Source organism: Nansenia antarctica, assembly GCF_963989245.1.
Source record: "Nansenia antarctica genome assembly, chromosome: 7".
In the NCBI taxonomy this organism is placed as follows: Eukaryota; Metazoa; Chordata; class Actinopteri; order Argentiniformes; family Microstomatidae; genus Nansenia; species Nansenia antarctica.
In genome coordinates this window covers 14,524,609-14,541,234 of record NC_137677.1, presented here as the reverse complement: position 1 = coordinate 14,541,234, position 16,626 = coordinate 14,524,609, and the positions used below count along the sequence as shown (strand labels likewise).

Sequence of the window (16,626 nt, the reverse complement as noted above, 5' to 3'; positions counted from 1 at the left end):
GCGTCGGATGAACCACCATCCTCCTCCAGAAGCTCTTTGAAGGCCTGCTTGGCCTCCTCTTTTGGGTTCCACTTGGACGTTTTCTTCGCCAACTCCGGCCTTTCCTCCTTGGAGGCGTCTACAATACTGGCTGAGACTTCCATGGCTGACGTGTACTCGACGGAGTTGACGGGTGCGTCAATGCTGACCTCGGCCACGTGAGGGTGCATGGCCACCTGCAGGTGTTCCTCGGCAACAGCTGTTGCCGCCATGGCACGGTAGCGCCACCACCGGGACTCCTTAGTCTGGGAGTTGTAGTAGTAAGGCTTCCCATCCAGAGACTTATGCTCTGTCCACAGAGACTTCTTCTTTGGTTGGTCATCCTGTGGTGAACCATTTGTGGTACTAACGGTTCCAGGTGCACTGGCAGCAATAGATTCCACTCCAGGCGGTCCGGTTGGTTGGTTTGCTTCTTCGGTTCGGACATGGAGGGATGACGTAGCTCTCCCGTCTCTATCTCCCCCCTCGGTAGCGCCTTGGAGGGCCCACCCAAGCGCAGTCTTAACAGCCATCGGGCAGCCTCGTGGTCCTCTCAGCGGAGGACGGAGCGACACAATCAGGTCAGCGTTGTCCGAGCCGATGAGAAGGGTTGGCTCCGCTCCTTCTATCGGGTGTAGGTCTACTCTCCGTAGGTGGGGATATCTTGCGCGTAACCTCTCCAGGGGGTAGTCGTAGCGGGAGAGCGCTAGCTGGTCGGCGGTGAAGACATTCTGAAGCCGATGTCTATCCGACGGCCGCCCCGCCGGGGAGATAGAGAAGTTGATTCTCGCCCCGGTGACCTCTTTAAGGTCGCGACGTATCGTGCGCAGAGTCAGCTTCTCCGCAGTCCCTTGGAGCCCCAACTGGCGCACTGCCCCCTGGAGAAGGATGGTCCGTTCCGACCCGTCGTCTAGAACGGCGTACGTGTCGTACACAGCGTTGTTGTGGTGAAGTCGGACCTTCACCACCTTCAGTAGAACCTTGGAGCCGCTGCTCTGTGGCGAGTCTAGGTAGTAGACAGGGGTTTCCTCTTCCGGTGCGCGACCGGACCTAGGGCTTCTGGTGCCCTCCGTGGACCTGGCGAGGGAGACCTCGTGTAGAATGTTGAGGTGGACCTCCTCACAGGGATTGCACTTTCTCCTCAAGGTGCAGTTCTTAGCCAGATGGTCGCGCCCACAGTTCCAGCACCTCTGGTTCTCCTCGAGCCACCTCTGCTTGTCCTCGGTACTCAGGTTGTTGAAGTCACTGCACTCATTGAACCAGTGCTCGCTGGTGCAGTACGGACATGGCGGTGGACCTCTCCGTCCCTTTTGAGGGGGTTGAGAGGAATCCTTTCCCTCAGGTCGGGCTTTCCTCTCTCTCCGAGGCTCCTCCTCCGTGTGCAGCACTCCTACTGGGCGTCCTCTGTTCGAGCTCGGCCGGTCCCAGCGGTCTCCCTTCTCCCTCTCCTTCTTCGGCTCAGCGTAACCCATGGCGTCTACGTTGGTGTCATGCACTTCCTCCAGTAGGAACTCCGCGAAGGCAGCCATGCTCAGACCCAACTTCCCGGGGTTACGAACGCGCTGCTGTCGCCGGAACCTCTCCTGCCGGAAGCGTGGGATCTTGCGGAGCAGCCGCTCTACGTTGGAGGTGCTGTTGATCTCGCTGGCGCCAGCTGGGCCCTGCGTCTTCAGCATTCCAACCAAGGTGTGCACGCGGAGCGCGAAGTCATCCAGCGCCCGGTCATCCTTGATGGGGGCCTGCTGTTCGAGGGCTTGCAGTTCAGCAAGGGCGTGGTTCCAGGGACGACCGTAGCGGGCATCCAAGTCAGCGAGCGCTCTGGTGTAAGGTGTCGGTGCGGAGGCATGGGCCAGTACCATGTTGTGGGCTCTGGGGTTCCTCACATGCTGAAGGAGAATCGCATATTTGTAGGACTCTGAGCAGGAGTTGTCCAAGAGCGTGTCTAGGCAGATGCGTAGCTCCACATACTGGCTCCTGTCCTCGTCCTTGAAGAAGGGGAACTTGGGTCCCTCCACCTGGGGGAACATCCTGTAGTGGATCATCGGTGCTGGAGTGACGGTCTGGGTGTCCGGCCTGCATGCATTTTGGTGCACTGGAGGACCTAGGGGTGTGCTACGCTCTTGGGGGATGGCTCCCCTCCCGGGCAGCGACGCTGGCTCCCTCTGGGCCGCATAGCGGTCGGGTCCCTGGTCCTCTTCCTTCCAGGTGGTCAGCTGGGCCTGCAGTTGGACAGTCATGGCGGGGGTCATGGAGCCATCGGCGGGGGGTTCAGGAGATGGCACTCGAGAGGGCCGTGCGGATGATGCTCTGGAGCTACGGGCCGACGGAGTTCTGCTGATGCACACGTCGCGCATGGTCTGCATCATTTCCTCCATCTTCTCTGCGTGCAGTTGCTCTCTCGCCATCTGCCTCTCCGCCGCGCGTTCCGCCCCCTCCATCTGTCTCTCCGCCGCGCGTTCCGCTCCGTCCATCTGGAGGCGCTCGCGCTCGTACTGGATGCGTTCCCTCGCTGACGCCCCCTCCATCTGGAGGCGTTCACGTTCTAGCGCCTCCTGGCGCTGGAGGCGTTCACGCTCGAACTGGAGTCGTTCCCGCTCTAACGCCGTCTCGGCCTGTTGGCGCTCCCGCTCTAACGCCATCTCGGCCTGTTGGCGCATACATTCGGACAGCGCGGCACTACTCCCTCTGGAGTGCAGGCTATCCGCCCCAGAGGCAGAACTGCCCACGGAAGCCCTGGACCGGTGGGAAGCCACTGAGCGGCAGGAGCTAGGTCTCGAGCGCGCCGTACTGGGAGGCAGATCGTTAAGGCTGAGGCCCTCCCTCTTCCGCCCGCAGGCGCTGTCGGACCGGGCCTCTCCTTCCTGTTCTTCCGGTTCCACGGCAAAACCCTGCGGTTCTGCCATCTCATCCTCAGGCTGGTGCTCTTTGAGGGCTGTCTCAGTGCTAGCCACCCGCGCGCCGGCGGACACCTCGGCCTCTCCGACCACTGTATCCCGTGGAGTGCGCTCCTCGCTACCACTCAGTGAGCTTTCGAGCTCAAGCTCATACTCCTGTAACCTCGGAGGCAACCGCGGGACTCTCTGTGGTCGTGGCTCTGGCTCAGGGGGCGGAGAAGGGGGGGTAACTGTCTGGTCTGGTTGGCTGCGCTCAGCCATGCTATCACTACACTACCTATCCGGCTCGAAGGACCAATTGTAACCAGGGAGTAGCTGAAAAGGACTGTATAATTTAGGAAGGGGCTGGTTATCTAACTAAGGGAGCTAAATAGGCAGTATAGGAGGATACAGGCAGGGGGCGACAGCAAACCGTTAGACTAGCAGTTAATGTCGTTAGCATTAGCATGGGAACTAGCATTAGCATTAGCCTTGTGCTTAGCATTAGCATACAATTAGCATTAGCATTGGAACTACAAACAACTAACACACGGTATTACATATGAACAACACATTTATTACACAAATGGTATAGGTCTATATCTCCCAAAATTATACCCTCCCTCCCAGCCGGCCACACACGCACTCAATCACTCACTGACAGTCTCGGGCCTGAACAGGCTTATAGTCCAGGGGCTGTGGTGCGCGTTGAGGCCTGGTTGGATGGCATGTGCGTCGATGAAGTTAGCCGACGAAAGGGGGGGTGACGTAGCAACGCGGAGGGAAAGGGCCTTCTTCGTGGTCCACCACGAGGTGAAGGGCCCAAGTCCGCGTGGTCCGCGTCGAAGCTCCGCTGGAGTCAGTGTTCAGTCGCAGTCCGCTCGTGGAGGCGACGATTATGTCCAGCTGGCGTCCCGCTTGGTCCAACGTTGAACAGCCGGCTGCTGGCAAGGCGGTCCAACGGGAACACAACTAAACAGGCTACAGTGGTACACTCAATAATCGCTTTCCTGGCGTCTTCAGTTGCTGCACGGTGTGCGCGCTGCTGAATCCGCCATCTTAGATCGGCTTCTCGTTACTATCTCTCGTTCTGCTTCTCTCTCTCTCTGATTCTCATCACAGACTCTGACTCGCGGACTACTTCCGTCTCTTATATAGGCACCACCGAACGTAACATCCGGGTCACGGACACACCCCGGATATACTACGTCATCAACATATACATAAACATTACAAGAATAATACATACACTTCATAAAACGTACAGAAATAGTATAGAAAATAACAAAGAAATAACTGGGGCAAAATAGGGCTGGTTTGGGGAAACTAAACTGGCACTAAACTGTGGGCCTTCACAACACTGGTATTTCCATGCAAAGCACATAATATCAAGCTATTATTATTATTATTATTACCAAGCACCCGAGGCGGCTGGGGGCCCCCAGAGGAGATGCCCGAGGACCACCGGCGCATAGCAAGCAAGCAAGGGTGAAAAACCTGTACACTGTACATCCAGACAAAGGTAAAAAACCTGTCCACTGTACATCCAGACAAAGGTAAAAAACCTGTACACTGGACATCCAGGAAAAAAATTGTTTGGTCCATAGGGATGAGATGTCAAGGTGGTTAAGACCACAATTCACATTTCATCTCAACAGGTGGGATTACATTTGTTGTTAAACAAGATGGTGAAGTGGTTGAGGTATTGTGCGCTCAGCCACTTCACCATTTTGTTGAAAAGACGTATTACGAATTTGGCCTGAGTATGCACTCCCACGAGATAGGAGTATGTTCCTTAAAACGAGATGGCAAGATGAAAATGCTGACCCTCCTCAAAAGATAGGTGAAATGTTGACTTTGATATTTGCTTGTCATTCAGCCAGTGGAGGTCAAAATGTTGTTTCCACGTAGGCCATCAAGTTCAAAAAGATGTCCTTTGGTACGGACAAGCTGGTTGTCAGTCACATCCACCTTGAATAAAACACAATTTAGTCATGTCATCACTTTGATATTGAAATACATGTTAGGACTAAATTGACCTACATATGATTTAGTATACAGTACATTTAGTTGACCCTTTGTCTGTGTAGTAATGTTATATTTAATTTAGTAACACAACTCTTCTAAATAATGAGTCACTACAGTTATTACAAGTACTATCCATGGATCAAGCCACATCATGTAAAGTGTGACCAATAAATTAGTCCATTCTGGCGTTTCAACACCAAATTAACACGGCACTTCTGTTTCAACTCTTACTCTTCACTGTTACTTATGCTGGTGTTAGAAATACATCACTAAAATGAAAACATGCGGTATATAAACTAGCTAGCTAGCTAGAGATTAACATTTGACTACAAATCGTTACACAACTAACTAGCTTGTTAATGGGGTTAAGAGTAAATGATTGGCTACAGACTAATATGAAGTCAATTAATAACTGACAATGGCATATATTCTCATGTGAAAAAGATCGTTCTGTACTTACCAAATGATCAGCTGATATGTTCTCTCTATAAATAGTGATTTGCAGGATTTGAGAGGAATTCAAACAACCCACGACCCTCTGACTCTGTAGCTTTGCTCCGTAGCTTGTAAACCAACACATGTCCCACAGAATTGTTGAATTGAACGTAATAAAAGTCAAATGCTATGACATCATCATAATCTACATAGACTTCCCATTTACAGACAACACAGAATTCAAGTCTTCCAAGACATTCATTATTGGCTCTTCACACAATGCTTTTCCTTGTCTCAGGTTCAGCATGGGAAGAGCCCATAATTAGTCAGAGTTGCATTCTGGTTGTAAAGACCACAATTCACATTTCATCTCAACAGGTTTGATTACATTTGTTGTTAATTAGGCTATTCAAGAATTCTTCAACCTCAGGCACAGAACAGTGAAATATCAGTTTCATAAAATAAAATAAAAAAGAAGTAGCCTAAATATCGGCAGATGTCTGTAATCTGAAAATGTTTCCATTTTGTTGATTATCATTATTAAAAAATAATTGTAATAAATATTGCAATAGCCTATTTAACAATTGACAGCGCTAAGTACATTCATCGGTAGGCTTATCTTTACCTTCTGTATCAAACAAACTATTCTGCCATCTATACACATGTTCTGAAAGGTTTGAGCTCAGCAGAGCAGCTGTGGTAACACCATGTTCCTACCTGATCCCTGGTGATTGGCCACATCTATACAGTGTTGAATACCTCTACCAGTTGAGAAGGTCAGTCCTGTGACGATTTGTCTTTTCCTCATCATTCAGCAAGCACATCTTAGCCTCTGATCCTCCACCTAGAAATATAGTAAAAATGCACCGCATAAGCCATTCTGATGCAGGTCATTAAGGAATCATACCCCACGATTTAATTAAAATAATAATAATATAGCCTAATAATTACATTAAAACAGCTATTAGAGGTCGGTACTGAATACGGTATGCCGGTCTAATTAAAGTCACAGCCAAGTGAAATAATCATTTGAAGTACTGTAAATTCTAAATGTGACCAGTTAGTGGGAACCAATGTAGGGTTTATAGGCCACTTCTTGTTAACACGTTTGTTCACTATTGCAGTAAATCTATAGGCGGGATTGATTAGGGTTTGTGTCAAAGTCGATAAGGGTTTGAACTGGAAATGTAACACATTAAAAGTGAATTCCTGTTTTCCAATACTGAGAATACTAAATAAAATGTGTACAATTGTTACAAATTGTTGACCGAGATTCTCTCAGTGAGGAAAATACAATACATCCGCTTTTTTGATTGATTGAAAACGTTATTAGAAGATTTGCAGAAGTAGGTACATGAAAGTACATATTACATACAAGGTCAACTAACAGGATAAAAACCCAAGAAAGCCACTGGCTTATTTCAATTGGGGTCCAAGGCCTACTGAATACGAACAATCAGCATTAGCGCAACAGTTGACATGAGAAGTATGTAGGCATGTTAAAGTGGTCAAATGATCTGTTGCACCTGCTCATACCGAAAGATGAGTCCTGCTGTGATTTCTCCGACTTCATCTTCGTCCTCCGGTATCAAGAACATGTATATGGACTTCATAGTCATAATACCGCACTTGCAATTCATTAAATTACAGGAAAACCCTGTTAGTGGTGCGTAAAGGTTTTGACCGACTATCACCGTTTCAAATCTCACTTGTTTTCCTTTAATTGACCGTCTATGCAGCACCATTGTTAAGTGGATTTGTCGCACTTGCAAAATGCTGTGAAATGTTTGACGATAAAACATTTATAAACGTCATTGTCAATATCCGTCATAATGCCCTATTTCATCACCTGTTTCCATGGAGCGGCCGTGATTTTCTGCGCGCTCTGTTGGTGCATAATAATAATATTAATAATAATATTAATAACAACAATAATAACGTTTATTTGTATAGCACTTTTCTTGCAAACATAATAATAATAATAATAATAATAATAATAATAATGACCTGCTGTATGCAGTGTCGTTATAAAGTTTGTACCGTTATCTTGATGGCGTAGCTTATATATTTGCCTATGTAGATACCATAGACACATATACCATGGCTCGATACACAATGTTTCTGAAATTCATAAATTAATTGGATATGCAGACAAATAAAAGGACATGGCAACTTCCCTCTGCCCACTGTCTAGTAGAAAGTACCACATGTTATACATTTGTCTAACCATGTCCTTACCGTTACTACTGCACCATTGCTTGTCCCAGTTGAACAACCTTCAAATTAAGTCAATGTTTATTGGAGCAAGAATATTATTGTGTATGTGTGTGTGTGTGTGTGTGTGTGTGATTAATGTGTGTAGTTTGCTATTGTTGTGCAATGTTGTGCTTGTTTGCTGTGATTGTGCATGCGTGAGACAGCACGTGTGTTTGTGTGTGTGTGACCCTCTCTTTCCTATATGGACAAGACTGAACCCACACTGACTATGCTTTCTTCACACCGGCGGCTCTAAACAGCCGCGAATGCACCCACCCCGCTTTGAACGCAGTCCCACACAAGGCATCCTCGCGCTCCCAGAAAAACAAGTCACAAGTAGGTTTGTTCAGAAGGAAATTATTTGAGCCACATTGATGGAATGGAACCAAGCTGAAATTAACCCCCGGATCAGATTTAAACCTGGATCAGATTTAATCAGGGTTGTCGGAACGGCCTCCTGCTCAGTTTAATAATGTTACAAAACTCATGTATTAAGTTTTAGACTCAGCATCTTTATTGTTGATTGGTTTAAACATAGTTCTCATTGGAGCTGTATTGCTGTAATGACTCGTGGTCTGATAACATCCTGTATGTGTGTACTTTTTGGGGGTCATTAACCTGCAATGCTGTGTGTATGCTAACCTTTTGTCAGTTGAAAACCATAATTCAGTAAATCCTGACTTTTTTTTATTAATAAATATATCAAGAATCTAAATAAGACTTAATAGAAACGGAAAGACAGACAGTATACATCAATATTTACAGTATAGACTGACTTGTAACAGAGATATAAGGGCATTCTGAAGCTGTTAAATAATGATAATTAAAGAATAATATTTTCTTATGACACCAATGTTTTTGAGTTAACACAACGTGTGACTACTCTGGTGCAGGTGCACTCAGGGAAACTTAGGGTCAGAGGGCTTAAAACCCTGAAGCCATCACAATTATTAACCCCAGCATGACATTCGTCTCTTGTCCACTTTCCAGTGTTTTGTTTTTGGTTCCAGGCTTAGTGCCTCTCCTCTAGTTAATGATGCTCCTTGGTGCTTGTTGCTTCGCTGCCTTCACACTACACCCCTCTGGTCCTCATGAGAGCGTTGGTGGAAGACAAATGACACTGCGGCGTCCCAGGAGGCCTGGAGCACTGGGTCCCTCAAGCCCCTCTTGTCAGAGCAATGTTGCCACTGGGACAGGTCACATGTGCAGTCGGAATCCTCTGGAGGGGGTCGCACTTGCCTCCCGTTGACACAGCGCCTGCAGCGGAACCTGCCGGGGGGCCACCAGAAATAGAGGAACTTCAGAAGCTAAAAAACAACTGTTTGACTGAATCCAGTTGTCTGACACACAAACAAAAAAGTACCAATGGACTTGTGTTGAGCTCATTTAACTTGTGTGTTTGTACCTGTCATGAGTGTCACTGGTAGTCTCCTCGCTGAGGCAGAAGAGCTCTCGTAGCTCTCCCAGAGAGAAGTGCCTTTCCACGTCCTGCTCCTCATCAACCACACAGCTGCTCAGGGCCTTCTTGTGAGCCTGCCTCTGCAGGATCTTCTCCTCTATGGTCCCTGTCTGCAGTCACAGACAGAGCAAGCAAGCAAGCAATTGAGAAAAGCAGGAAAACACCACAAATGATGCGACCTGCAACACACCCTACTTTCTGAGACTCTTCTCGTCTCTGTTTACTCACTGAAAGCAGTCTGTAGATGTAGCAGGTCTTCTTCTGGCCGTCTCTCCAGACACGGGCCATCGCCTGCTCATCATTGGCTGGGTTCCAGTCAGGATCAAACATGACCAAGCGATTCGCACCGATCAGATTCAGGCCACACCCTCCAGCCTTGCTGCTCAGCATAAAGATGAATTCTGGACTCTGATAGATAGATAGATAGATAGATTTGAATGCTCATGTCCACAGACTTGTGTGGTTAGTAAGATATAATTTAGATGGGCTGTAAGATACTTACAGATGGGCTGTTAAATCTCTCCACAATCTTTGCCCTTTTCTTAATAGACATTGTACCGTCAAGTCGAACGTAAAGGTATCTGAAAAACAAGAAATCTGTTTATTTTTCCGTTCTCAACTTATACCGTTTGATTTAAATAATAGAAACATGCTATTAAATAAACACGTCTGTTTCTCCCTTACCTTCGGGATCGACACAGCTTTTCAAAGAGGTCCAGTGTTTGTGTGTAGTTGGAGACCAGCACCACTTTGTCACTAGTTGTGCTCCTTGTCATTGCCAGAATATAGTCCAAAACCAGCATTTTCCCTGGAATGAGAGACTTTATAACCAGGGGTGCACATAACTTTTTGGGGCCAGTGCTCAGAGGAGCACCTAGGGATGCTGCTTGGTGCTCCCCGAGCTCGCGAGTCACGACCCGTCCCACAGGATGGATAAAAAAGGGATACATGGATAACTTATATTAGCAAAACAACATGTATTCATAAATAAAGATGAACGAACAAATGATTGTGTGCAAAACAAAAGAAACAAATGCAAAATCAAATGACTGCTCTTTAAGCATGAAAGTCTGTCAGACTCCTTTAAACACAATGAAATCAACTGACATCTCTTTAAGCACTAACTGAATGTCTGTTCTTTAAACACAATGAAATCAACTGACATCTCTTTAAGCACTGCTCTGTTCTGTAAACACTGAAATCAACTTTTCAACAAAAAGTTACAGCCTAAGCATTTATTTATGCTACAAGCTTAATCATCATCATCACTGCTCTCTTGACTGCTGTTAATACTGTCCTCAATTTCAACCATGGTAGAGGATGTTGTAGGCTATCACTTTAAATAGCTCATTATTTTGATTGTGCAACAAAGTCTTTTTTTCTAATAGAATTCCCAACCATATTCCCTGGGTCAGGGGTCGAGGTGCGATAATGAAGCTGTAAAACAAACGTCTGAACGTTTGAAAGCTTCAGAGAAAAGAAACGTGAAGTCCCTTCAAGGGACCCTTGGTGTTGTTTTTCCTTTTAGCGACGAGTCGTTCGGGACTGAATTCACGTGTCGGCGTGATAACCGTGCGATACACGATACGCGATACGCGGAATGAAAGTACAAGTTACGATACTTTCGAGGCTGACATAGATATGGAAATAGTTACTTAGTGGGGCTTGCAGTGATCGAGCAGTCAGCAGTCAGCAGTTGGATTTTGAGGAAGTAAGTTCCTCTCCCAGCGCTTCCAGCTGTTGGTGCGCAAGAGCGCGTTCATGCCGCTGATCTTCCGCGCAGCATGCATTTTGGCGACGCATGCGCACTGGCGCACCAGTTATGTGCACCCCTGTTTATAACTAATATATATACATACTACTTAATAGGGGTGGGCATCAATGATCAACGATCGATAATTGATCGATAAGGATCTTGGTCGATCACAAAATATTTTGCTCGATAATCATTAATAAATTGGTGTAATTTATAATTAATAATAATAATAATGGAAATTAGTTTGTCCACGTTATGTGTGAGAAATGAACTTTGCATTTGCCTTCGCATTGAATTTCGCAACGCAGTACGGCATGATGCAACAAGTTCCCGTACGTTAGTGTAACCTCCAGTAATTCCAGGTTCCCCTCAACAAAGAAGCACTGAGAGCGTCTTATAAAAAAGTTCAAGTTTATTACACAGTTGTAAAAAAAGGTTAGCAGAGCTGAACTGCGACCCAACTGACTGGTGGAAATTGAACGAAAGAAGGTTTCCTAGGTTGGCCAAATTAGCGCGGACCTACCTCTGCATCCCCGCAACCTCTGTGCCCTCGGAGCGAGTGTCTGTCACCAGATTGCGTTCGTCTCTCACCCCTGAACATGTTAACATGATCATCTTTCTGAACAAGAACCAGTAGGCCTGCCGCCTACAGTCTCTCGCTGGATTTTAAATTTAAGTTAAGCTGGACGCTCTTAAGGACACTAACGTTTTCAGTCATCCTCCTATTTGTGAGTAACTGTTTTTTTACTGCTCCTATGGTGAGTTACTTATTTTACTATATTTTTATTTATAACGTAAAATGTGTTTTTAAGTTAAACAATTTAGGCTACTCACTGCCTTGTTTAAGAGGATTGTTATCTGACTGTAGAGTCTAGTTTGAATGTGAATGAATGAATGTGTGCAATAGCAACTCAGCGTGTGGGCAGCCTACTGGGCTAACGTTATGGCTCGCAGATATTTTTTTCTTTCGAAATGCTTTGTGAAATGGAATGCCTGGAAGGAATACAAAATAACGTTTTTTCCCCAAGGAAAACATGCTTGTTATTTCTGCCCTAGTTTTTTTTTTTTTATGAAAAAAAAGCTTATCAATTGATCGTTAATTCTTGTGATTATCGAAAAAGAAATGTTGATCGTTTGCCCAGCCCTACTACTTAATACTAACCAATTCAAAACAAATAAATGAGCCATTACCAGATAGCTGTGGCTCCACGGCTTTAGTGGAGTAGCCTGGGGGGAAGAGATCCAGTGCCCCGTCAAAGCCCTCCTCTCCCTGCAGACATTTGTCGTAGATGAGGGCTGGGTCTGGGACATAAGAGGAAGGAGAAAACCGTGTCACAAGCAACAGAGAAGGTCGACATAAGGAGCGAAACAAAGACGATACAGAGAGTACATGGCATATCAAGTTATCTGATACCGGTACAAACTTCACATGGGCTTTGTGTACTCACGATTACAAAGCTTTTTGAGTGATGTGATGGAGGACAGAGAGGATACACTGATCTTGCTGCCCTGCTGCAGTGTCTCAACGGGCTTAGCCTGCTTCAGGAACTGCTTATACAACTCTGTTTGGAGTGGGGTCAACCTGCAGGAAAAACCCAGATACACTAGTCACCAAATATACTACCCATACAACAGAAGCTAAACAAACGTCCAGATAATGAACACGCTCACAGCTGTAAAACACACTGTGCATATTTCATGTAAGACGTACCTGCAGCAGACGACCTGCTCTATTTTTACAGGGAGATACTTGGAGAGGATGTCGGAGGTTCTTCTGATCAAGCATCTAAAACAGCCAAAGGAAGGAAATTAAAATCATGGGACACTTGTTGCATACATAATTCCATTGGTAGACAAGGCTTCAGCCAAGCCGGAATACGTAAGGTATTACCCGTTGACAATGCTGATCAGCTCCTTCAGCCTTTCCTCTCCCGACTGTCTGTCTTTGTCACTGGCGTCTGCATCCCGACCCTTCAAGATAGGAATCTCAAAACGCTTTTTAAATTCCTGGGCCGTTCCTGAGATGAGAAAAAAATACCAGAGAATAATTTGTAGGAGGACAATTGAGATTGAACATGCTGAATGAAAGTTCTGTCATATCAACAAGACAATAAAACCTCTGTTATTGACTGTCATTTGAATACAGGGTTTAGCTTACCAAGGATGCCAGCATTGACAAAGTGCACCAGACTGAAGTACTCTAGCAGGTCATTCTGAATGGGAGTGCCAGAGATCAGTACTCTCCTCTGGGCACTCATTGCATTTAGAGCCTGGTATGTCTGGTTGTCAGAGTTCTTTAGCCGATGACCCTATTGTGTGTTAATAGAAAAATAATAATAATGCTGGCCAGAGTCACATAGGTCTATGGACAACTGGTAAAATGTCCATTTGAGGTCTACAACTAAAATCAGAAGCCTACGATCAAACTACCGTGATTATGTTACCTCATCACAGATGACAAGTCCAACTTTTCCCTTGTGCAGAACCTCAGCATGAAGACGGAATGTCTCGTACGAGATGATCAAAATGGGAGTAGGCACCCTCAAGCCATGCTGAGACATGAAGTTTACTGTGGACAAAAGAAACCCGTGTTAATACCGTGGACCAGAGGAGATACAATCACACTGTAGTGATCACCAAAAGCATTTTCCACTGCACTCGTCCAAAATGTACCTAATTTTTTGTCTATCTCGTCCTTTGAACCCCCGTCAATGGCGACTGGTGTGATGCGTCCACCCAGCCACTTGCCCACTTCGTTGTACCAGTTGCGAACCAGGCTGGAGGGGGAGACGACGATGACCTTGTCTATTTCAGGTTTGGCATCCGGGCTCTGACGCAGCAGGGTCCATATGAGTGTGATGCACTGCAATGTTTTCCCAAGTCCCATCTCATCAGCCATGATGCAGCCGTATGAATCAGCGATGCGTCTTCCAGTTACACAGTCCCACAGGAACTTCACCCCCTGACCGACAAAAACAGAGAAATCTGGTTGTTTGTAATCTGCTGAAGAATACACAGTATAATAAAGACAACAAGTGTGCCATATAAATGATTTACCTCTCTCTGATGGGGTCTGAGTACTTTTCCAAGGACTGGATCCACAACAACATGCACTGGTACCGTCTCTCTACAGGGAGAAATCTGGTTAATGTCATATTCGGCAAAGCATTCTGTGATCTTATCACAGAATGCTTATCTTAGGATTTTTCTTATCTTAGGATTTTATGATGCGTAGTCTGTATATCATAATAACTAAAACCTCTAAACATATAAAGTAACTCACTTGTCTGCTTTGATCAGGTCATGAGCACTCAGAGCTGGTGGCTCGTAGAGAACCAGCGCACCCTCTTCAAATGGGTCATGAAGTGCCTTCCTTACCCCTGCACGCTTCAGACCTAATGCTCGGATTCCCAATGCGCCTATGGAGTGAGCACAGTACCATATAGGTAATTCATCACTCACTATGTACTGTACACAACAATAAATTGATTGATAAATATAGTTACCTGTATAATTTGAAATGGGAATTTTGAAAGGTTTCGAGAGAATACTTCGAATGAAGTCCTCCTGAAGAGACAAGACATGATGAGTAAAAAGCTGGAGCAATAACAGCATTACAATTGTTTGTCCATTCAAGAACGACACATTTGCCAATCCAACATAATAATACATCTAGGCCTAGGTCTCAATACTTACGTGTGTATTACTGTCAACACAAACAGGGAAGTTGGTCAGCTGTGTCAAAGGCTTTCGGAAAGGGGAGATGTAGCTCTCCCTGCATTCTTTACCCCCTTTCCCTTTCCGTCTTCTTTTGTCCTGAAAAAATAAGTTGTTTTATTATCTATAACAGAGATACTATACTTGACATTTAGAATCACCACGGCTGAAATATACTGACGAACAAAACAATTGACAAAAAAGCAAAGATGACCTACAACTTCTGGGTCCCATTCCTCATCCTCGGAAGAATCTCCACCTTGCTTCCGTTTGGCAACCTGGCTTGGTGCAAGACTTCTCCTCTGGAATACAGATGTCTGTCAACTATCACAATCCCATATAGAATGTAACCTGCATACAATTGCCATAACTTATAAGCATAAGGTAACTAGCCAGCTGGCTCCATCATCATGCAGGCAGAGACTATAGTAAGTACATTTTATTTATAAAGCACCTTTCGAAACAAAGTTACAAAGTGCTGTACAGTGGACATCACATAAAAACAATCAGCTAAAAACAAGTTAACACAAGGCACATAAGGGCATAAGAGCAATAAAACAACAAGAGATAAAAACAAAACAATGACCTATAGAAGTGGGTCAGGTGAAAATGTCATGGAATGAAGTGCAAACAAAACAGGTGTGTTTTTAACAAGTTATTAGTAATCATAGATCAGTTACTTACTATAATATAGCTGTAACGATGTTCATAACAGTATATTATTATTCACACAACCAGTAATATAAGCGTTGTTGGCTCGTCAATTCTTACCATGATTATCCTTGTCTTTGATTGTCACCAGGGTGGGTGAAGGTAGTAAAATAAAGCTGCGATGTTCAGATTCCAGCCTTAGCCAACACTGAGAAGCGACATCTAAGAACTGGGCTTGTTTTTATTTCATCCATCCAGCTACAACAAGCGTCAGACACCGGAAGCTACGATATTTTAGTTTGTTTATATCTGTTGAATATCCCGCGCGCAGGATGCACAGTCCTACAGCGAGACTCAAGGCTCAAATTAAATCGCGTTTTGGTTATGCGTGCGTCGGTCTTCCTCCGTGTAGTCAGAGCAACGCATCCGGGTACTTTCCCCTCCCGTCATGTCCACGCCCCCTTTTGGGTGATAGAAGAGTAGAAGTTTGACTGGCGGTCAATGGGAATTTCTGGTCTTTGCTACTTTTATCCGATAAAATAAGAAAACCGTAGTGCTTTTTAGATATTAGGAGCCCAAATCCGATGGCCAGTTAGGCAAACTATTATATAGTGTCGTTGCCGATCAATGATCGACGACGTTATATAGAGAAAATTAATGAAATAGGGGTTGATTCATCAGAGTAGTCATACGTCATCTCCCTGTCATCTGGGATTTGTAGTTCTTCAGTTGATACGGCATAGCGCCTAAATAGGTTAAAAGCATAGGTGAAAGTGGGCCGGAACGGTCCGGTGCTGCGTTCCGGCAAGACTTTCTGTGCCGGAACGCCGTTGGGGGAAGAGATGCAGCTGCCTGTCAATCAAAATCCGATTGCTGCAGAGTGCAGAACTATCTTTAGCTGTGCTAACTATTTTATAATCTATTCACGATCCATAATTTCCAACAAGGAAACACATGGCTGACGTTATGTTTCCTTGCGTCTATTTTAATACCTTTGAAAAGGACACGTATGGAAGCATATAGTGGACTAAATTCAAATGTTAATGCAATTTGAGATTGCATTTGCATGTTCCACTTTTGCATGCATTCTTTCAGACAATATTCAAATTCAAATGCAATTCTAATGATTTTCATTTTCATTTACCTGATGTGCACATTCGCTGTCAATATTAAAATGATAATGCAAAGCCATTTGACATTTAATTTTCAAAGTCATGCGCTGCTTTGTAGCTGACAAAATTCAAAAGTTCATTCTAATGTGAAAATGACTATGCAATCCCAAAATAGCATATTCATTTGCCACTTTTGCCTGCGTTATTTGAGTCAATATTCAAATTGTAATGCAATAATGTGATACGCAATACATTTACATGTTCTAGTAAACACATCCGCTTTGCAGCTGACAAAATTCAAATTTTCATTCTAATGTGAAA

General features: G+C 45.1%; 1 protein-coding gene across 1 annotated transcript; it reads right to left on the bottom strand.

The window, feature by feature from the left end:
* Positions 1-8,677: 8,677 nt before the first annotated feature.
* Positions 8,678-14,599, bottom strand: rad54l (RAD54 like; the record flags this gene model as incomplete). The annotated part of the gene is given in 17 exon segments (XM_080537231.1): positions 8,678-8,879; positions 9,016-9,179; positions 9,298-9,489; positions 9,492-9,562; positions 9,565-9,650; positions 9,754-9,877; positions 12,017-12,127; positions 12,274-12,407; positions 12,537-12,611; positions 12,717-12,843; positions 12,984-13,134; positions 13,270-13,394; positions 13,499-13,787; positions 13,883-13,952; positions 14,109-14,244; positions 14,332-14,392; positions 14,522-14,599. Coding segments are annotated over 13 exon segments (1,788 nt in total). The 5' UTR covers positions 13,725-13,787; positions 13,883-13,952; positions 14,109-14,244; positions 14,332-14,392; positions 14,522-14,599.
* Positions 14,600-16,626: the final 2,027 nt, after the last annotated feature.